The sequence below is a fragment of the Leuresthes tenuis genome, unplaced genomic scaffold, assembly GCF_036924035.1.
Source record: "Leuresthes tenuis unplaced genomic scaffold, fLeuTen1.0.hap1 SCAF_5, whole genome shotgun sequence".
Taxonomy (NCBI): domain Eukaryota; kingdom Metazoa; phylum Chordata; class Actinopteri; order Atheriniformes; family Atherinopsidae; genus Leuresthes; species Leuresthes tenuis.
This window is the reverse complement of record NW_027325359.1, coordinates 29,642,628-29,666,267: the sequence shown is the minus strand read 5'-3', so window position 1 is coordinate 29,666,267 and position 23,640 is coordinate 29,642,628. Positions and strand designations below refer to the sequence as shown.

Sequence of the window (23,640 nt, the reverse complement as noted above, 5' to 3'; positions counted from 1 at the left end):
TGAACTGGCCAGCAAAAAGCAAATAAAAAGAAAACCTGATGCATTAATTAGCCTTTTAACAGCATGCCAACAGTACCACAAAGAGGAAGATGAGCGAGTTCCAGAATTAGAAAAGAGACCGTGAGAAAAAGAAGACAGAGTCAGACAGAATCTCTGTCTCACTCCTGACAGACAAAAGTGACAGTAATATGAGGTGAATTTACATAGCAGATGTTTCACTACATAGAGCGAGATTTATTGAACGATACAAACACTAGGATGGCTGCATGCCATCTGTCATGCAGCAGCAGCAGATAAATTGAAAGCAACAGCCGTGAGTATACTGCGGAGGTGAGGGCAAGTCATAGCATCTCGCTCCACGAAGGAAGAGATGCGCGTCACGGAGGTTATTCCCTGCAGGTGGTTGGATAAGGAAACGACAGGGAAGAGGAAAAAGCAGAACTGTGGAGGTGGGGGTGCAGACAAAGGAAAGGAGCATTTTCAGAAGCGTGTTTTCTCTGAGTTATCCCCTGTTCATCATTTGGATTCTCCATTTGTAAAAAGGTGGCTTTCTGCTACTCATCGCCTTAAGTCACACATATCCTTTGTTTCTACATGGTTTGAATAACACTTGATCACATATTAATGGTAAGAGCTTTCTATAACCTGAGAATACTGCATTTATAGCAGCACAAATTGTTGTTGTTATGCACACATAAAAGTTTATGCATACACTCTTTGGTTATCTACATAAATAGTTTTTTTTCTCAATTCAATTACATCATGTGGCTGCTCACTGGAATATTGTTAATAAATGTTTTCATCATGAAGTTTTTGTAGTCCCTGGGCGAAAGGCTGAGTCTGCTGTGTTCAGTTAAATTCACACCATTGACAACAAAGCAGCTGATGATGCCTAATCTGGACCTGTGATATTTCTGCAACATCTGCACGCGTGTCAACCTTAAAAATAACTTGTCATATCAACGGATGTTCATTTCTTTTAGAGCTTACATCAGTTTGTTTAAACTTTTGATTCTTACAGCAAAGATATGCTGAAGACGAAGGAGAAAAGGCAATTAAACAAGACCTCATTTAACCTCAGTTCCACTAGTCGGGCCCTCCCTAAGGTGGTCCAGTTTTTGGAATTTAGCAGCACACAGCCCTCAGTGAGCCATGCAAGCCAAATGAAAGCTAGCTCCTGTTTGACTGGATCTAACACAGAGTGCTTGAGCTACTCGCTTCTCTGAAACTAATGTATTGCATTTGCCTTTTCAAAATGCACTTTACTTTGACCTTTGTTTTATCTGATGCATTTTGCATTCACGGCCATATAAAATTAAGCGCAATCCATTGGGGAATAATAAGATAATTATCCAAACTCCCTGTAACATTCAGTCAAGTTCAACATCATACTGTCTTTTTGCAAAAATATTACGATGTCTGAGCCAAGTTCTTGTCTTGACTTAAAAGGGAGGGAACTCGAACATTTGGTGGATTGAGGTTCTACAAAACCAATCTGACCACCAATCTATTTAATGCGCTACCTGGCAGATTTAGACTGGGGACAGCTTGGATTAATGGATATACCACTGCCACAGTGTGCCGTAGCTCGAGGGGCACACTCCCTCTCCTGCCATCATGCTTACTGGCTGTTTGGTTTGGTTAAAACAAGTGCTGCTCTTTAAGCTTTGACTTGGCATTTTTAGTGTAGCTTATTTAAGCAGATCTCAGATCTGTTCATCTGTGTCCTTAATGTATTTCAGAGCAAAGAGCACTGCTTGTTTTGTCATTATTTCAAAACTTAATCTCATGTAGTTAGAGATTGTTTAATCATTTCTCTATGGCTGGGTGGTTAATAACACATGATGAAAAATTCAGAATGCATATCTTTTTTAGCTTTATTCTGGCTTTAATATCCATACTAAACCGATTTTTAATCTCTGGTGTCATCTCACCTACCTTAACTTTTATTGAGTCTTCAAAAGGACAACTAAAGACATGCAAAACTGTAAAATTAAAGTTCCTCAAATGTTTCTCAGAGGTAAAACTAAACCAGCATGCTGATCAGATACAGTGTTTTTAACACAGCCACATAAAACTGAGGTCACACAGACACACACCATTCTTGAAATAACACAGAGGTTAAGAGTCACACCTGCTTCAAACCACAAATTTCCCACAGTAATCATCAACTCTCTGTGTTGTGGAGCAGTGCTTTCTAGAGAAACACCTGGAGTCAGATCTTCCTATGCTGCCCACAACCAATAACAGCTGTCTGTAAACTACTTGTGGCTTTTCCTTCTACTTTCATTTAGTTAACATCGTGTCTTTTTATACTTCTGTTTGGCACATTTTCATTAATTTAATTACAACATGAAAATAAACTTGCAGCGACTAAAAACCTGCTTGATTAATGTTTCATGTGATTTTAAGCTTTCAGGTCCTGTCAAGGCAATATTTGTGCATTGACCAAAAAAAAAGATTGTTTACCTACTGCTAATCTTTTGGCTTCTCCTGCGTTTATAATGGGGCATTATCTTAATTTACGTGTCTCCTCAAGCTGATTTTGATACATACTGTCTGGTCCCTCCAACAACGGCACCAAACTAAATGCCAATATAATGGTAAGAGCATAATTAGACCAAGATAAACTCACTTGAGTATAACGCAGCCGGTCCCAGGGGGTGGAGCTGTCCATAAGACCTGTATTCTGGTTCGTCTGCGGGGCGTGCTTTCTGTCACTGCAGGAGGACAGTTGGTCATGAACTGTGTGTCCTCCTCATCAATGATCTGCAAACAAAAGATGAGGAATTCAGTATTAATTGAAAAATAAAATGAATATATAAAGTTTATCCACTGAAAATACTGCTAGAGGACTGAGAAAAGCAGCTCTTCTAGAAATATTGATAGATTTAATTAGGATTAACTTGACACAAGCTGTGCAGATGCTCTGTTTTATTTCTGTAGCATCATGCTCAAAAAGTTGATTAGGTTCACAAGAATACAAGTTAAATCTTCACCTGAGAGTATCAGATGCCTAAAGTTTTCTGAAGAGTAAGGCAGGTCTCTCCACAGAGGCGCAAAACAGTTTTGGAGGAGCGTCAGTGAATGGATGTGAGGAAAAGTAATCAAAAGAATAACTTAATTGAGTGTGATGAGGCAGCAAAGCTCGGATACAGCTTTTCTTGAGGGGGTATGGTTCAGTGCAGTGCAGTGTGGATATATCAGTTAGCAATATTTAGTTACCTTGGTTGGCTCACTTACTAAGTGTGTATGGGATTAAAAAACATAATCAGGAATTTAGTAAAATTAAGTGAAAAAGTTGAGTAAGTAAGTTTATTTTTTCCAAACTTTATTTGAGAGGAAACCTCAATTGCCAAAACGCATGCTGAAGTGCCCCCTCGAGAGCCAAAACGCGTGCTAAACTGCTCTCAAGTGCCCTCTCGGGAGCCAAAACACGTGCTAAAGTGTCCTCTTGGGAGCCAAAACGCATGCTAAAGTGTCCTCTTGGGAGCCAAAACGCATGCTAAAGAGCCCTCTTGGGAGCCAAAACGCATGCTAAAGTGCCCTCTTGGGAGCCAAGACGCGTGCTAAAGTGCCCCCTTGGGAGCCAAAACGCGTGCTAAAGTGCGCTCTGAGGACGCGCTATATCTGCCCTTTTTTTTCTTTCCGCCCCTGCCCTTCAAAAAGTCATTTTGCTGTCAGTCCAACACATCTGGCATTTTTAACATGTCATTGCACGCCATGTGCTGCGGAGGGATGAGACCCTGCAGCCTGGTGCCATGACATAGCATAGTTTAAATACATCAAATGCTGTTGTGTGTCATAACTCCACATCTGTCTGTTTTATTTTTGATCATTTTAGTGACAGGATGACACACTTCCAGGTACTTACCCTAGCCCTAAATATTTTTTCATAATGTTGAAGGTGTAAAAAGATACCTGAGAACCTTAAAATGTGTATAAATTATATGCAAAAGGGTGCCTACAGTGGTGTGCTATTACACAGATGAAAAAGGGTAAAAGGCCAAAGGACTGAGGTCATTAGGATTCAGCTTGTCTAAATAATGAATATCTGTAAAAGGTTTAGTGACTATGGGGAGAAGCCAAGCTGAATAATTTGACCTGCTGGTGATGCAACAGAAAGAAAAGATAAATGAGTGAAGCCATTTAAATCCATCTTGAATTATACTGGAATGAGACTGAAAAGTCAATAAAATACAGTTTCTCAGTGCTGGACTTTTTTTTGCAAATGTACGAATGTTTACATAAATCTTATTTGGTACAAACAAATTATTTGTTTAAAGCTATTAGTTGTAAAGAATAAGGGAATACAGCAGAAATAATTTATCTAGAAAAAGATAAAAATATTATAGACCTGAAAACAGCTCCCCAAACTAGAGACTTCCGTGAACTTCTGTGTAAGGACACAGGCTAGCAGAACAGAAAAGCTGTTATTCATTCGTTCAGCTCTAATTGTTGGTAACTTTTCAACTTTAACTTTAATTTTCAACATCATATCACCAGAGGTCCTACTCTGGCATTTATAATTGCAACTCATCCATTTGCCTCCAAATTGTACATTTTGAAGTTTTTGCCTGGATAAAGCCTCTCATGACTTTGAAATTGCTTGGAATATGAATTTCTCGTCTTCCTTATTCATTAGCTTCTTTCACATACAGCCAGGACTGATGCACCTTCGTTATGTATTGTGTTATGTGTGAAAGTATGGAGGCGGAATGGGGGGTTGAAGTTGATCTGCTGCCCTTTTGCCTCCAAGCTAACAAGAAAGGTAGTCACAGAGGAGAAACAGACGTGTCCTGTGTGTCCTTACACAGAAGTTCACGGAAGCTGTTTTCAGGTCTATCAAGCACAGCACTTGTGGCGCTGTCAGCTTTCCCGTCCAGCCGAAACTTTTCCCTAAAAGCTCCTGAGTAGGCCAGCCTGCAGGAGCTGGCTGCTACAGCAGCAAACGAGCTTCCACTGCAATGTGCCACATCATCTCACATGGCTCGCTTCTGCTCAGTACCGAGAGTTCCCTCTGCTAGCTCCTGGATTAGTCTGGTTCCTGGCCCAACGTAGCCCGACAATCCCAGAGCTCGCTGTTTGCTGTTAGCTCCAATTTGACTTTCCTCAGCTTGGTTGCCACTCATTTCATCTTTTCCTCACAGCATATGCAAAGAAGCTGAACAGCCTCACACTGCAAGTAGGCAGGAACGGTTAGTGCAGGTTCTTCCAAATAGTCTGCACAGAACAGCCTTTCTGACCTTGCCTGTGGTGATGCTCTGCAGATTTAAAGCAGAAATGCCCAGCCATAGAACTGATGGCTGATTTTACTCATGATGTCTTGCAACACAAAATACACATCTTGGGGACATATCAAAAAGATTAAACTTGATGATTAGATAAGAAGATCTTTAATGTACCATCAGAAAACATCTTGAGCAATACGTTTTTCTGTAAATACCTTTTTTCCCTACAATATAGTCACTCACTGCCTTCAGCTAAATTACAGCAAAAAAACACCCAAAGGTTTCATATACCGTGTCCTACAACTGCAGTGTGCAAGCACACTTTTGGGAGCGAGTCTTTAAATAAACCCCTACTGCATGTCAATATTTATCTCATCAGTGCTTAACTATTACATGTGCTGAATCATAAAGCAATCCAAGTAGCAGCATGTAATGATCACTCCTGGATTATTTTCTGACATTAACAATAGTAGGTTTTCCTTTTAGAATCACAAAAGTGACATCAATTGACCAAAAACAAAGTTGTGGGAAAATAAGTATTTTTCAAAGACCCAAAGTGATGCTTTGGATAATAACAGACTTGGGTATTCAAGACATGTCTTGCCCAGTCCCTTCAGTGCTTGGACCTTGTCAGACATTTTCTAGACTAAACACACACAGAAACAGAAACACACACGGCCCCTGACCTTGTAGCTTGTATTCTCCAGCTGTCTCGCATCAACCATAACAATGACCAAGCACCCAGTCCCAAACTTCTGGTGGGACATGAGAATCGAGACAAAAGTCAAACACAGTTCCTTCATTTTTTTGGTCTTTTTTGAGAAACAATTTCCATATTTCGGTATGCAAAAGACGACAAAAACAACTGACTAAAAAGAGACAGAACAGACAGAGATTAAAAAAAGAGGCAAACAAAGGAAAATGAAGACAAGAAACCCAGTTTTGTAACAGAGAGGAATAGGGAGATAGATTAGAGCTGCCATGATACATTGAAACAGAACCTTGAGAAGAAGCTTGCTGTCTAAACAAGAGGAAGTTTCAGGAAAATGACGCCTTCAATGTTGATGTATGGTTACAGTCAGAAAACAAATCAGGCAGTCAAATCCTAACACGAATGCCACAGTCATGAGAATCCAGCACCATGCCAAGTTACGGCATGCCAAGGCCAAGTTCAAGCGTGTTTCAATCTAAGATAGTCTGTTAATACAAATTTCCAGTCACGAAAGGTCCAGTCACTATATAGTATAGTATACGGAGCCAATCAAAGTTTATTCACGTATGCAGGTAGTTGAAAAGGTCTCAGGTGAAAAAGATTTGATGCCACACAATTAATTAAAGATCATAGAAACCCAGTTAATGACAGCTGTAGCTCAGGAGGAAGAGCAATCACCCACCAATCGGAAGGTCGGTGGTTCGACTCTGTCGAAGCGTCCTTGGGCAAGACACTGAACCCCACGTTGCCTCCTGATGTATCCATCAGGGTATGAATGTGTATGAATGATTAGAAAGCACGTAGTTATGTGTATCTTAAGACGTGCTGTATGAGTTTGTGTGAGTGGGTGAATGTGGCGTGTAGTGTTAGAAGCGCTTTGAGTGGTCAGTTTGACTAGAAAAGCGCTATACAAGTACCAGTCCATTTACCATTAAAGTCTCTGCACAGCACATATGAGTGAAGACGGGATGACGTGTTGGTCACTGTGTGAGCCTATTGTTACATCAGAACAGTGCTAAAAGTGTTTATACCAGAGCTTGCTGCTCACTGCACTCTTTAATCTAAACACGAGGTGTCTCGAGTGAGAAAATGGCGCTGCTACACAGCAGGAAGAGCTCTCTAAAAGAAGGCATACAAGAAGTACATCATTCACACACAAACAGCTTCTGGCTCACGCTCCGGCTGCATTTGATGTTTTTCCAATAACTGTGCATAGGCGGGTATGATGGAATGTATAGATGCCTACAAGGGATGTGAAATCGTGGCCACTGTCGATCCCCGATCTGATCGAAAATCCCTCCATCTCTATTACAGCCTATTATTTATTTAGAAATATAAGTTTTGCGCCACATCTGCACAGACAGATGTGTCTGTGGCTTAAAATTTTATTTTGGTTTCGTTATCTGTGTGAGGAGCATTTAATTTACGCACGCTGATCCCTCGATTTAGTAAAGTTATTGTTGTTCAAATATATGCGTGAATTATTTCTTTTGTGACTAAAAAGAAAGATAATATAGCATCACCACTTGTGGTGCAGAGAAAAGTGTTTGGTAAGCAAGCAAGATGATGAAGAAGAACAGAGCAGACAAAGAGAGCCTGCGTCCACAGCGTGCACCTCAAAAAAAGATGCAACAGGGTGTGATTAAGAGTTTAATATTCACTCCTCAGTTGCGCAAATCAAAGGGCTCTGAATGCAGACATGTTGCTCCATGAGAAACATTTTTAAGTACACAGTAAAGCGCAGGTTCTAGAGATTTCTTCTTGAACATCTTATGGCATTAAATTAATTCAAGATCGCCTTAAAGATTACCATTTGAAAAAAAGATCACGATCCTCCCTTCGATCGCTGATAGACGATCCGATCGAAGATCACTCCATCCCTAATGCCTACAGAGATGGACCTGTTCACACTCTTCCCTCAAGCTGCTTCCAAAGACACTACCCACACTATTCACGACAGGTTCCAAAAAAAATCAGGAGTTGCAACACCGGCCAAAACAAGCCAAGGCACCCAGTGTACCACACGGGTACCGTGACGTCAGTTTTGACACCAAACTAAGCATAACTCTAGACTTAGTTAAGAAGGTACAAAGCTCTGAGTTTCTTCTAAAATGTTGGTGAAGCTGTGTACAGACAACTAACAATTTGAGCACTCTGTTAGGTTATAATAGTTCAACTGAGAGACACATATCTACACAATGCAAGCAAGATTGGTATACTTCCCACAGCTTAATTTGATTATTGCTTACCACGCGTGTGGCAACGAGCATGTCACATTTACTTTGATTTCACGTCAGCATCTTGCACATGATCTTCTTCAGTAAGCATACTGAATGCAGCGACCTGATGTAAAAGGAAACATGTCGGCACTGAATGTGTGAGGACAACATGCTGCAATTTAAACAAAAGTTATGAGGGATCTTTTTATGGTTGAGATAGATGAAAGAGCGATGTGGTGAGCAGAATTAATGAATGAATGCTGCCCTGACTATAAAGCACCTACATAACTAGGTAGGACAGACTGCAGTCAAAGACAAATGTAAAGAGAAGGACTTGTGACCACACTGATTGACTACCTGATCAAACTGGAGCTTCTGTTCAGCACACGTTTTTCCCCTTGTTTGGCTCAGGTACTTTTAAAACTTGCTTAAGTTCTACATCCAATATTGATAGGGAAAACTGGAGTATAACGCCCTGATATTCATTTTTCAATAATCAAAAAAAGCAGATTATGTGCTTGATTAACCTACAGCAACTGTGAATACAGTCAGGGTTGTGCTGTGCTGAAAGTAAATGTTACTAGGTTCAATCCAGTGAGATTGCCTTCTCAGCATTTTACAGCACAGCAATAAGGTGCTCGTGCAGACATAGAACTAGACATAGATAGATTTATGGAAAAGAGCACAAGTCTAAAAGGGGCTTCATGTGACTGAAGCACATACACAACAGTGACAAGGCTGTCATTTCAAACAATAATACTAATAACGTGTGAAGCCAATCTAAGTTTAAGGCCATATTGTACAATCAGAGATAATAAAGAGTGTGAATGAAACAGATAGACAAAGAAAGAGTGAGGGGAAGAAGGGTTAGTGTGGGAAGACTGGCAAAGGAGCGTTTGTTTTCTCTGCAGGGCCTAGCATGCCTGTGAGTGTCCACGGTTTGTCTATCTCAATCTCTCTCAATCTCCTGGTCTCTGTTCAGACAGTAAACACAGATGCTTCGGAGAGCCTGCATAAGCAAACGCAGAGGTCTGTTCAAACACACACACCATCACACACACAAAGAGCAGATGACAGACATGGCAAACCTGGGATCCCAAGAGAACTCTGACAATAAGGGTGATATTAGCGGGCATGTGCATGTGCGTGTGCACGTGTTTGTTGGTCGATGTGTGCATGCACATTCCAGGTTAGTAATTAAATGCAAAGTAGTTGCAAAGTACGGAATACAGATAAAACCTTTGGGACCCGAGCCCAGAGACGAGGGGGAAAAAAGAGGCAGACAGGAAGATAGATTGAAATGTCACATCATCACTTGAAGATGAGCTTATTTCAGAGAGTAACAAAGTTTTCTTGTCTCGATGAAGACCTCACAGACATTTTGCCTTGAGCTTTCCATCAATCAAAGCTATACTATTACTGCAGAACACCTCTGAGATCTTGGAGCTATTACCAAAATTGCATTATGGTACATATTGTGTCTAAGCCACCCAACCAAGGCAGCATTGTTTGATGACCAAACAGCCACCCTGTAAACGACCTCGTCCATAACACTGTTCTTTGAGCCCAAAAGACATTTTTCAAATCTTTTTATTTTTCTGGAGACAAATCTAAATGTTTTGTGTCAGTTCGGATACACTCTCAAGCTTTACTTCTGTCATAGCCGTCAAACCAAGGCGATCTTGTGTCTTCCTTGAATGAAATTCTTGAATAGAAAGCAACTGGACTGATTTTCTTGGTTCTTGAACATTATATACCTTGAACAAAAATTATTCTTCTGTTCGAAATGAGCTACAACATTTATCAGCCTGAAACTCCCCACCTGTAAATTAGAACTGAAGAAACATTCCTGATCAAAGATGAACCAAGAAAATACGTTCTATTCAAACACTTAGCATCACCATGACGTGGATGATTGGGAAAATACAGACATTTTGAGTCTTATTTGTGTTCATGAATATCAGATAAGTGGACTGTCTCTATTTTACCTTTTAAAAAAGCTAAAATTATTCATTTTTTGTCCTTTAAGTCTATTCTGTCCTTTTCCGTCTTTATTTTTGAGCTGTGCAGTTCCGACACCATCAGTAAAATCTGTCACCTTGACAGCAAATCAAGGGAACAACCTAAATGACTTCTAAAGATATTCAAACACAAGGGAAAGTGAAGTTTTTTTATCTGAACAATCCAGGTGCAGACTGACATCTGTGCCATCGTAAATGTCTGTACGCCTTTCACTTTGGCACAGTGCAAAAACTAACTAATTGAAACAGGCTCAGCTGGAGGGTCTCTCACCTATAGAAAACGCTGTGTTATGCTCAAGTGACATGTGAGTTTAAGAGCTATGATATCTTCCAACTCCTTTAGTGTTTTCACAAGTGCAAAACAAAACTAAGGATTTTTTGTGCAATAACCTGATCAAAGGCTGTGCGGCTTACAGTTGGGTAAACTAATTCAAACTTGTTATGCTGAAACTTTTCTGCTGCACAATATGAACAGAAAACTGAAAAGGTTCTTATTTCTATCAAGATAAATCTGTCTGATCAAGCACAATTTCAATCAGATTTCAAGGCACTTGGATATTTGTTAAAACTTTATTAACAAAACACACTGTTGCTATAGCGATATGTGCAGCCTTTGCCTGCACAGCGAAATGACTGAGGAGAAAAAGGCAGAAAAATGTTTAAAAAAACAAATCTGACTAAAAAGATGAGTCAATCTTTAGATCAAACTTATTTCTCTCTGCCTCAGGGAACTAAAGCGGCTGCTCATGCAGGAATTCACACAGACATCTGCCGGGCCCGCCAGATGTGCCTCTCTCGCAGCAGCAGTGATTGGATGGTTGGGCCCATCCATGCACAGAACCAGTCTCCCCCACTATCAGTTAATGATTGCCACAGAGAGTTTCAGCATCTCTGCCATCTTCTCTCTTCACTTGTTGGACAGAAGCAACAACTTCTCTGTGAGGTTCCTCTTTTAAAACCTGTTCTGCTCTTTACTAAACGCAGCTGAAACAGCAGGACTGAAAAAGGGAGCGACAGGGATAGTCCCTCATCCTCAGGCTTCCAACAGATGCAGCTGCAACACATTCAGGCTCCAAGGCAATTTCAGTTGATCAGGGCCACTTGAGTCAGTGCCTACATTTCCACCACATACACAGCAGTACATTTCAGAAGCATCTTAGAAGCGGATCATTACTCTGTTCTGCTAGAAATACATGGCTGGTGTATTTTTGACAGAAGCTGCATTAACCTGCGCAGACTAGATGAGTTGGACAAGAAGTAAGACACTAGAATGCCACAGAGGCTCAAAACTGACACAACAAACTGTGCAGACAGAATATCGCTTCATGTAAATAACATGCAGTGTAAGGCCCGAAGTAGACAACAAGTGATTAAGCAGCTGGAATACACGGGCAAGGTGCAAAAAACTGCGTAGTTTCACTCCTAAAACCAAAAAATATATTTCTTTTGCCTGATTTATAAACCCATGCATGATTCCCTTTTATTATTATGAATCATCAAAAACTGCATGTACGTGCAGTCATGAGAAATGAATGGACATGGACACGCCCTCAATTCATTATTTGCCAATAAAAACATCGCTTGCACTGGAACAAAATAAACATGACAATGAAAAGCAAAGAAGCAGTTTGACCTAAACCTAAACACCGGTATTTTCATTTGTGCGAATTGGGGGGTTTTAATTCGAATTATGGCGTTTCCATCAAAATTTTCAGATGCGATATTTCTCGCTGCGCATCTAAACAGGCTGATGGAAACGCTCCTAGTGAGGAATCAGTACCTGTTGCTGCATTTATGACTTCTACAGTCTATGTGGAGAAAGAGGTACCTATCGGAATATTAGAAAAGTGGTCTTTGACGCCTTTGATCAATGGCGGTGGTTATAATTGCTCAAGCTAGCAAGCAGCAGAGGGAGTTACTGCACACAAAATGCATTCATACAGGCAAATGGAAAGATTTCTAATAAACATCAGGTCAGACTGATTACGATAAAGCTTCACATGATTACCATTTATTTACATGGAAATGTTTTGGATGGCTGTTTAAATCCAAGTCAGAAAAGAATTGCTTCTGTTTTTCACATCAATTCACATTAACTACGACATGATTCATCCCCAATTTGTAAGAATTCAATTTCTCAGATACTTAAAGAGCCACAAGTGAATCCCCAGAAAATCATGAAGTGCTACATGCATAAGGTTTTCAGTGCAGCACATAAAATCATACACGGAAACTTCCAGCAGCCAAATTGTCTGGCATCACAAACAAAAGTTGTAGAAGCAGTTTTTGGATGTTCAATGAAATCATCAAGTTTTTTTTATCATAAAGTGCCGTTAATTAGAAAACAGGGACAGGATGAGAAACTCCGGCTTGAGCTTCGGTAACAAACAAAAAAAAAAACAACCATTACTTTAAGATTACTTCTGAGTGTGATATGCTACATATCAGGTCAGCATCAGTCGAAGCAAGCACACATCCTACCCACCCTTTTCTTTCAGCTATCTAAGCTTGACTTGGCTTTTGTGAGTGCCTGTATTGCCTCTGAAGATTATGACTTAGTTGTGGTACTTTAAACTGATTGGGTTTGTTTATCCCCCTCTAAACTCAGAACCCCGGATAAAAGATAATATCTCGTGTCTGCTCATCGCTTCCCTTATCCAAACAAGCTCCATTTGTCTCCCTGAGCAATAACACGTTGCTGGCCTAGATAAATATGACCAGCGTCCCACAGTAATGCAAGGAGGGCTGGGAAAACACACACAGACTCGCACATATATATGCCCATTCAGTGCATATATAAGCACAAAGACACACATTTCCAAACAGGCAATGACTGCCAAATCATTGGGATACTTTCACACACGGACGCAGACTCTCGAAGGTCTGACACATTTAGACAGAGGTCTTTTATTGGCAGTAATGCAAAGAGAGCGCAGATTATTGTGTAAAGAAAAAACAATAGGCAGTGACTCTCAGTTATGGCGTTTTAGAGAAGCAGGAGGCGGGCACATTCCAGGACAGCTGCCAGAAACAACCGAGGACCACAAAGTGAGTAGAGAAAACAGCCGTATGGGGAACCACAACTGTATTCATTTGGCTTCTTTTCCAGGGCATTAAAACAATCGTGACACTACAGCACTAACCACATAATTAACTTGTGGAAAATAAACTTTCAGGAATATGAATTGTTGTATAAACTTCATTTTACATAAGTATTATTATGTAAAACTCTCTGATGAAAGGAAAGCTGAGGTTGATGGATTGAGGTCATTTAGATAAAAAGCCAGACTCGCTGTCACGAAACATCTTCTATCATCAACACGCTAATCCAACCAGAGCACAAAGGATGGAATATTTAATAAATGAAGTAACTCCAAAACTAATTTCTGTCTCTAAATTAATGCAGAATCATTTTTCAGGGAGATAAAAACACAATACACACATCTCTTTTCTCCACAGTCAAGTTTCCGAACTTTTCATCAATGAATTTATTCTTTCAACACCAGACAGCGTTTTGAAAGAAGCTTATCTCCTGTGGCCGAAATCATTTTCCCCTTGTGGGTGAAAGTGTGAATTACATCTGTCAATTAAAGAACATAAAGAGTCTGGTGGATTACCAATATGTATCAAACAGATTGCTAAACCAGATTGTCAACTTTAATTCTGTTCAGACTCAGTTCACACTGTTCCAGTTTCTGCTCACTGCCTACTCTGCTAGCTCTCTGCTGCAGACTCTGCTGGGACTCTGAGACTGAGAGGTGTTTATTGTGCAGGAAGCAGAAACTCCAACATCACAGAGAGCCGAGATGTTGGAGTTTGAACTATCAAAACTAAAAACAAGTTAGCTGCTTTGTATTTCTGCCCTACTGACCTCAACTGAAATGGGGGTCTCAAAATTCCCTAGAAAAGAATTTGAACAAAGCCAAGGTCCTCGTGCCACATCGTCCTCGGGCTAAATCACAGTGTTTTTCTTCATTTTCATACAAAAAGACTTGTTTTTGAGAACTGAAGTGTAAGCAAGTTCATGACAGAAAAGAACAGAGATTACAAACTTTATTCTGCTCGAGGAGCTGACACAAAACTCTTCTTTTATAACCTCGGATCACAATTTTACAGACGGGCGAACAATTAGTTTCAACCGCTGTCATTTACTCTCCTGCAGTCCATGCTGTTAATTGATGCCTTGTTTTTCTCATTTTATGAGTTTATCCTGTGGCTGGCATTTACTATTCATTCATATTTAGTGAATAGAGAAATTAGAGAACAGACCAACGGCTAATTGTGCTGACAGAAGCAAAGAGTCTGAGCACAGCCATGAAACCGAAGCCGAGGAAATGAAAAAGTGAGCCAATAATCAAAGCAAAAATTGACGGGCTGCAGCACCGACGTGAGGACAGTTCATGTTCGTGCCACCTGTTGACATTCCAGCACTTTATCACAGTAACTACGGGGCAGGATGTCTGACAGTGACCGGATAAAAAAATCTTGGAAAAACAACCAAAAGTAATTTAACATGTGTCATTCTCTTAATTGTGTTTCAAAATTGTAACGTATGAAAGTGTTTTTGAAGTCAGATAATTATGGGATTAAATAAATGTTGCAGTATATATGAAAGCTGCAAACAATATTTTTTTTAAATGACCATAATGTTATTAACATATTCAGACCAGATGCATGCATCACCGTTTCAGGCAGGACTGATAGGTTTATGTACCTTTGGTCTGAAAGGGTTAAAGAATCCCTTTAAATGTGATTGCACATGCCTCAGTCTCTTCGTTTTCTTCTGTCAATTTCTAGCCCAGATTGGAAAAAATAAAGAATGAAGAAAAAATGAAGGGGTGGAGGCTGTTGTTGTTGTTGCAGCACATAAACTCCTTTACACTCCTACGGTGTTATGTTGAGATGTACTCATGCATTGTTCAGCTGTCTGGACACTTTTGGCTAAATAATGAACATTACAGTCAGGTACACCAAGCTGAAACTAATCTAATACAGTCCGGCAATAAATCCATGAAGGCAACAATATTTGTTTCTGCTGAAACAGCTTTAAGAGTTTCAGCAGAATCCCCACGTTCAACGGTGTGGTCATTTCGCTGCTTAAGCTGCTACTCTGAGACGTATCAGCAGTATAATGTACAGCACATTTGTTAGCAGATCATGAGCATGGCAGTGGACTCAAGCCTCAAGGTTTGAATCATCAGCATTTGTGGCTGGGCTAAGTTTACAAGGCTTCTTGTAGATGGTTAGTTCAGGAGCTTAAAACAAACAATCAGATAACCGACTGAATAAATGCAAACACAAGCAGAACTCAACACTATGCTGTCAAAGTCAATTTGTAGCTCCTATAAATAAATGTTTTAAATGAGAATTTGCCAACTCTTTCCCCAAAAGGTGTGGGCCTCCCGTGATTACCCTCACGGTGCTCAGCACATTAAAAGGGATCAGTTGAAATGTCTGCACAGACCAGACTGCAGTTCACATTATTGCAGTGGACAGTGCGCTCATTGCTGCAGAATAGAATAGAATAGCATGACAGCTCTTCCATAGAGCATCACAGAGCACATTAGTTTTGAATTTCAAAGAATGACTTGTCTATCCTCATATTGACTTGCTTACCTTCTTCTTATTTCTCAGCATTTGTTGTTTTTAGCTACTGCCAGCTGTCAATCATGCCCTTTTTGACTAAATTATCTGTAGTGCTTAAAAAAACGGATCCTTTGTAACTGGAGAACTAGCCTGAACTAGTTTCAAGCACATGTGCAGCAATCAAGGGCGCTTTATTGAGCAAATGCACATCCTCTCTTTCCAACAAATAAAATATGACAATGTGTGTATGACAAGAGTGAGAATCAGTTCTAAGTTTTGGTTTTATTGTCTTAGGAAATCCTGCATATTCTGATTTCCTGTGGGTACAGCTGTATGCCTTCAAACCTACAACTGAACAATTTTCTCTGAATGACTGAAGTTTTGTTAGAAAAAAAAATGTTTTAACCGATTTTTAGCTGGTTGAAAAGAGGGCAGACAATGAAAATTAAAGGGAACTTTAAACTGCTTCTAAGGACTCTTATATCACCAAACTGACATCAAGAATTAGCAGCAACGAAAATTGCCCCTTGCTGGGTGTCCTCATGTTTCCAGCACACACTGCGAGGATCACGTCCTTTTACCAGCTACGATGAGCCATCTTTGCTCGTGCAGGAGGCCATAACTCAGCACAGAAGGGGTCAATGGTCTATTCACAGTATTCAACAAGGGAAAACAGACGAGAGACTAGATACAAAATATGTGAAAACAAGCAGTTTTCATATTTTCATTAACTCTTCCTATTATCACACTATTGTTGACGTATGTGTGTAGTTTGAGGCTATGGTTAATGAGACATTTAATGTAGAAGCAACACTGACAGTGCTTGGCCTGTTGGCTGTTTGAAGAAGACAGAAAGTAGGGAAAAAATAAGAAGAAACTGCCCGAAGTGAGTGAAATCATGGATTTTCCAGCTACACTGGACAGCCGAATTCAACATGCTGAATTGGCTGAAAATAACATTGACAGAGTCTAAATGCTCCCTCGTTAGGGACAAGGTTCACAACAAACAGTTGTCAGCGTGGTGCACACAGCACCTAAAGCTCTCCTGAAGATCTGCTGTCTTGCCAGCAACATCTCATCTTCAGGTTATGCTCCTTTCTTCCTGTTTGCTGAAGGATCTCCCCTGAGCCAACCTGTAGATGACTGGCTGTTGATCCACATTCCTGCTTTCACTCCATCATCAATGGAAAACCAAAGAACCGACACTGTTTAACTGAGGCACTGGACTGCGTGCAAACACAGATGTTCCCAACACGGAGAACAGTGTTCCTGATAAAGAGCGACCTAAAACTGTTCAGAGTGCATGTCAGAAAACTACTAAATCAAATAGTTTTAAATATGATTATGAGTTAAATCAGCTAAATCTGCTCTTCGAACTAGTGGCCAGAAGAAAGCAGCCTCTCGCTCTGTTTGCTACAAGCCTAGTTAGAATCAGTGTGTGGAAACACAGATGTGTGTTCCTGTTTACTCTGAGTGGAAGGTAATTGAGAAAGTCTGGCTCTCTCCTCAGGAGCTCTCTGCTGCTCAGTGGGAGCTGTGTTACTACTGAAACAAACATTTCACATCTCTCACTCCCTAACTCTGTTTATATTTTTTCTCTCTGTTCTCACAAGCTTTTTTTTTTCCTACCCTCCTCTGCCGTCTTCTTCTCTTTCTCCTTCTGCTGGAGGAAATATGTGCTCAGAAGTAAGTGCAGCATGCCATGTGTGCCTCACCATGGAAGAGCTGCACCAAAGAGGCAATAAGATTATCATTTCTTTGGTGACACAACAGAGGAACTCCTCCCTAGTGTTTGTCATAAAAAAATACACCTTCTTTAACCTCCATTTGAAAAAACGGCAGGGGAAGGCTAGTCGACTTCCATGTGCATTAAAGCATGCAAGTCAGTTCCTCTTCTGCAGATTTTCCCAGAGAATATAATATACATTCCATATGCAGATTCCTCTCCACACATGCTTATACTTACCTGGAACTGGCCCGTGTAGTCGCCATCAGTGGTGCCCTCTCTGCCCTCCTTCAGTGCGATGAGAGTGAAGCCTCTGAAATAAGCAGGGCTGGTCGCCAGGAGGACCACTGTAAGGGAGGTGAGAGTGCATGTGTGTCAGCTCCACAGGGACACAGAGCATTAAACAGGCTTTAGATTTACACATCAGGGTCTCGCTGCGTTATCTAAGGTCACTTCAGATGATGATGGTGAAACACATATGGCAGCAGCTTTCATATGAGCCTGAGCATGATGTGGAAGAGTGAAGACTGTGGAACAGCAGCTTAGCATCTCACACCAGGGTTTTGTGCAGGGTTGTGTTCAGGGTACAGGCCAGGAGCAGGATTCATACAATTAGATATGGGGGATATTTTAGTCAGCTCAGCTTTATCCCCTAATTTTAAATGTAAAAGTTTAAAAGTTTGTTCCCGGTGCTGAGAGGAATTATATCAATATTTTTCTGTTTTATCTGGGTTTTTTCAACTTTCAACTGTATATTTAACGTTTGTTCTTTGTGGAAACTAGCAATGGACTGCTTAAATGAAGTGCCAGAGCCCAACCAAAAACTGCTGCAAGCAGTGGAGTATGATTTCAGTGTGAAGACTTTCAGTCAAGTTGACCCATTGATTTTCTTTCTCCTTCCACAGGGTGACTTTTTAAAAATGAGATTTTAAGGACTACATGAAACTGCTGTGTTTTGCGTTTTTAACTCTTTAATGCTCTCTTCTCAAACGTGTCCAGAATCACTGTGAAAATTATAGGGTCCTTTTGTGAATGTGGTCAAATCCATCGGGCAGGATGGAAACTTAAAATCTGTTGTTGGCTTAATTGGAGCCAGACCTGAGTGCATATCTGTACATGCACTTCAACGTTCATATGTGAGAACTCCTTGCTTGCAGGAAGAGAATAAGAAGTGAATATAGGTCACATATTATAAAACTAAGTAGCTTTATCAAACCAGTGCCCCCCCAACAGATTTGGAAATTGTTTCCCCAAAGCTATAATTTAGGAGAACATCCATGGTATTTGGAATCTGTAAATAAAATACACAAAACAAAAAAACACGTGCCATGTTTCCCAACTTAATAAACAGTAACTTGCTCAGTTTGGTGCAGATTTACGCACTGATTGCGCCAGTGGCAAAATGTACCTCTGTATGTGCCGCCAGGCTGGTATGTTTCCGGGTCTCCCTCCACTCTGAGTCTGAACTCATGGTGCCCTTCCCTCCGGGTCCCCTGGGTCTGCGCCCGGAGGATCCGCCCGCAGTACCCGTCCGACCTGCCTCCGGAGGGCTCTTCCACGAAAGCGGCGACGTTGCACACAAAACTCGAGACGAAATAGTACTGCAAAAGCAGCAGATGCAAATACATTCCCATTTCGGAACTGCAGCCCGGAGATGAGTGTACAGTGACTGTTAAATCAAAAATTGAAAACCCACTAGGGGCAAGGCGAAATTTCGGGCAGATGATCAGTTCTTGCTCCCTCCCCTGGGAACTCCCACTAAACTAAGAGCGGCGTCACAGTCAGGGGTGAAGATGCAGAGAGAGAGACCGAGACGAGTCCATCCTGGGCTGGAGAAAGCGCGTCTGGGGCGCACCACGGTGAAGCGGTGCTGAAGGGGGAGAGCGGAGCGACGAATTGCTGCTGCTGTTCCCAGATCAGTCAGTGGTGCTGATAGAGAGCCTGGAAGCAGCGAGGGAGGGGGGCTGCCAAATAATCGAGCGCTGGTGCACGCGATTATCTCCTTGACCCGAGGCGAGGGAAAGTTCAAACCAAAGCTCCGCACTTTAATGAGAGCCAGAACTTCCTTCACGCTTTTACACACACACACACACACACATACACACAGTTAGCGCGCTGTCCGTCTGTGTGAATCCCACACATGTGGCGGCCTCTTGGAGAAAAAAAACTCGATGTACTGTAGGTTACAGGGGAGTTAAATACACAATGAAGCCATTACAAACTCAAAGCTGAAAAAAACCTAAACTGAGCAGAGTTGTTTCAGCCTGATAGGTTTGGTATAATTGAAGCGTGTGCAGCATATTAATCTTCAACCTCTTAGCGCATTTAAGTTCCACAGTTACGTACAAAACCCATTAGAATAAATGGTTGCATTGTGCTGTTAGGCACTTTATGCAGATTGGTTAAGCGCATTTTTCTAGGTTCAGAATATATAAGCAACGATTATCACATCGCAAAAATTACTTTAGATATAGATAAAGGCAGCACAATACTATCTATGCTGCCTATGCAACTGCAGTGGACAAGGAGAACCTGAAAAAACATCGAATGATGAGTAATTTAGTTTTATTCTCAGTATCAATTTCACTTGTCATGAAAATTTACACGGATCTGTGCTCAATTATAACCTGTTGTAATGTTTTGTCATTCATTAATGTTAAATGCTCGGTTTTGTTCATGAACATCTTGTGCATATGAAACACACCGTCCTTTTGCCTCGCATATCCATACACTGTTGTATTTACAACCTCTTTGAAACGCTCGTACAAGCCAAACATGCACTGACGCTTGGCCACGGTGTGCGTCCTCCAGCAGGTGTCGCCAAACTATCTTTCCACTCCTATGTTCTGTTAGCTTCTTCTCATCACACAACTTTACGCTTCCATCTTTACAAGTTTTATCACATTTTAGAATTAAAATCAAAGAGATAATGAGAATTCATGGATTAAGAGTCTCATATTAAATGTGTACATTTGACTTGAGTGAAGTCATGTTTTCATTTTTAAATCGTGTTCCTCCTGTGCTTTTTTTTACTTTTATCATGGCTAAAAGCAACAGGCAACACTCTGATTCCCTTTTCATGCTAATTCAAAACACAACAGTTCTAGAAAAAAGTGCTAACAAATGTGTGGTTGTGTGTACAAATCATAAAGTCTCACGTAAGTGAGCTGAATCAAATAAACTTGCAGTGATTTGTCGTTGCTTTTGTGGCTTTGTGTTCATTTGTCAAACGTGTATATCTAAGCATGTGCGTGTTTAAGAGTTAACAAACTAAAATAAAGTTATTGGAGCTTGGTGAAACTAAACAGAATCAGCTGGGATGCTCCGTGTGACGGATGACATCTGGAGTGACTGCTTTATAAACTGTCTGCTGGATGGCTCATGTCTGGAGTTTACAGCACCCTTGACCGAGATGTGGAGTCGAAAGCAACTCGTCGACCTTTCACAATGAAAACAACCTGTTTGGCCGGTCAGAAACGTTCCTGCATTTAAAATACACAACTTTTTGTTTTTCAAGGCGAACACTGGAGTATTGGAATACATTAGGACCTCCGAGTCTGGTCATCTGGTAGACAGTGTAAATCAGCCATGAGCAGTTTAATAGGCGCCATTTACTTACTGATAAAGAATATTTACAAGAGTTGATCAGCAGTTACAATGTTACACTGTTTCTGGAATGTGTCTGAATAGAAAACTGATATGAAAATAAAAATGAAAAGGTAAATGCTCTCTGCCTCCCTGGAGTTCTGCATGACAAATAGCATTCTTTGACAAATTCTATTTATCATTACTGTTAGCATTTCATGAGGGGTAATAAGGTTTCGATGCAGGAAGAATGTGCCAAAAGGGTTTATTAAATATGAAAACTGCACGGATCTTGGAGTGTAGAACTCATTTCCTCTAATGGACTGTTAGGGTTCTTATAAAGCCCTCAGTATTATGCTCAAGTGTGTAATAGAATATCTAATCCAATAGAATGTCTAATCATTTTACAAATACTTTTTTTTTACTTTAGTAAATTGTGCTGATAATAAAACATTTGCTTCTTTTAGTTTCTAGTTTTTTTTTATCTGAAGCAATAAAGATGGATTTAATGTGTTGAATTGTATGTGTAAAGTGTTGAGGAGATATTTTCCTTGTTTTCCTTAAAAAGTTAAGGAAAAATGTCTCTAAAGTGAAAGTGCTTCTGCTGCACATTCATTTACTCACCATTGTCCATATGAACCGTGCAGTGAGTAGTGTCAGCGTTCACAATGTCAAACTCTGTACTTACATCATTCTCGGGTTTGAAATACCAAAAGTACTTCATGACTTTCACATTTCAAAAGGTCAACTTTTATGCTGTCCTATTGGGGAATAAATCCAAAAGCCGATTTCAAGTCTGTGTCCATAGAGAACAGACACATGCTGGTGTGAGTTTGCTTTGAACAGGAGCTGGATTGTAGTTTGTTACCATCAAAAGTAGAGAAGTAGCTCACGGTTCGTTTAGAGTCTTCCTACTTAATGAGTGCATTTATTTCAGGGCATTGCATATAGATAAGCTTATATTGCGTGTCATTTCTTAAGCTTTTTGTGCATCATTTCGAATGGTTATGGTAAAAGGCAGAATGTTATTCTACCATTATGAAGGCTTGACTTTTGTTACTTGGAAGTTGTCTTTGAAGCCAAAAGGAATATGCAAAGGATGGATCGAATTGAGAATTTAAGGACACAACTGGGCTTAGCCACAGCAGACACCTTCAAAGTCCCCCTTGCAAATGTAATTGATGGGTGAATCAATTGTAAAAAGATAAATTTTTTTGCATTGCATCATCATTTGAAAATGTTTATTTCTGCTCAGAATACAGTCACTTTAACATATTAGCATTTGGGGACTGACTCACCTTTGGAGGCAGCCCCAAGTGGCCATTCCATTTTCCTGTTGTCCTCATTTTTCAGCTCGGGTGGGTGTTGCTCTTTATCATGGGCCAAACCCAAGATGAATTGCATCGGTTGACTCCCACCAGTGAAAGCTCTGTTTCTCCAAGTACAACCAAGTTAAGGTTTAAACATTCTCCAAATGGCCTCTTATAAAATGTAAGAGTACTTAAAAAGCTCACTAAGTTGTCATCAAAATGCACAACTCACAAATCTTTGGAGATTCATTCAGTGGAAATGAAGGCTTGGATAGCAGGCAGCATTTAAAGTGCTGTAGTAAGTTGTGTGCTGTTGGATCCGTATAATGACTTTCCCCACTGTAATACAGGATACAAGCTTTCCACGTTATCCATTTAACAGCGAAGGGCTCGGAGCCAGATGGCCATCAGAGACAGACAAGATCTATATATCAAGTTTAAGCACTTGATGAAATCCAATGTATCTGATACTGAGAGGCAAATTGGCCATAGCAGAATATAGCAGGGAAAATCCTCAAAGCTGAGGAAGGTGTAAGCATATTGGATTTTCTTGTATAAAGTTAGATGAAATGTTATTTGTAACAGTTTGGCCTCAAGGCCCAAGCAAGAAACTGTGTTGCTCTGTTGATTATGTATCCATCATTTGTGCCACAGTGTCTTTATCAAAGCAGGCATAGGTTAATGTAAGCATGCACACATGTACATTTACATGCCTGCTCCACGAAAACGACCGGACACACTGCTGCCAAGCGATTACTGATTAGAAAATGTCAACTGTCTGAAATCTGCCCACTAATAGTTACAGTTTATTAGTATGTCTGAAACATGTGTCATAGATGCAAGTACATTTTGTAAATAGGTTTCTGTAATGTGAGTTTAAAATGTTATATAGTCATAAGACAGTTGTACAATAAAGAATAGCTGCAAGTTAAACAACCCAACATATAATGAAGACACAAGGCTGCTTAGATCAAAACGTTTGTGTCTGTTATGGATGAGAACTGTTTGTCAGCTTTGTTGCTCCCCTGAGACTGATTCAGTTTTACAGCATTTTGGCCTTGAAGCCCAAATGGCTTGGCCCTATAATGGTCCAAATATACAAAGAAAAATCTGGTTCTAATATAGTATGAAGCAAACTGTTAGGAAATCTGATAGCTCACTAAAGTCATTTTCATGATATTGCATGTGCTACATGGATTTTGACGCTGTACCATCCCTTTAGGAGACCAGCAGCAGGTTCTGACTATTTT

The 23,640-nt window shown here is 40.4% G+C and overlaps 1 protein-coding gene across 1 annotated transcript in view; it reads right to left on the bottom strand.

The window, feature by feature from the left end:
• Positions 1-19,440, bottom strand: part of spon1b (spondin 1b) — a 101,963-nt gene extending 82,523 nt beyond the window's left edge. Inside the window, exons 1-3 of the mRNA XM_072386600.1 lie at positions 18,904-19,440; positions 17,736-17,842; positions 2,636-2,769 (exon numbers count right to left, since the gene is read on the bottom strand). Of these exons, the coding sequence (XP_072242701.1) occupies positions 2,636-2,769; positions 17,736-17,842; positions 18,904-19,129 (467 nt within the window). The 5' untranslated portion in view covers positions 19,130-19,440. The remainder of the gene's footprint in view (positions 1-2,635; positions 2,770-17,735; positions 17,843-18,903) is intronic.
• Between the last annotated feature and the right edge of the window lie 4,200 nt (positions 19,441-23,640).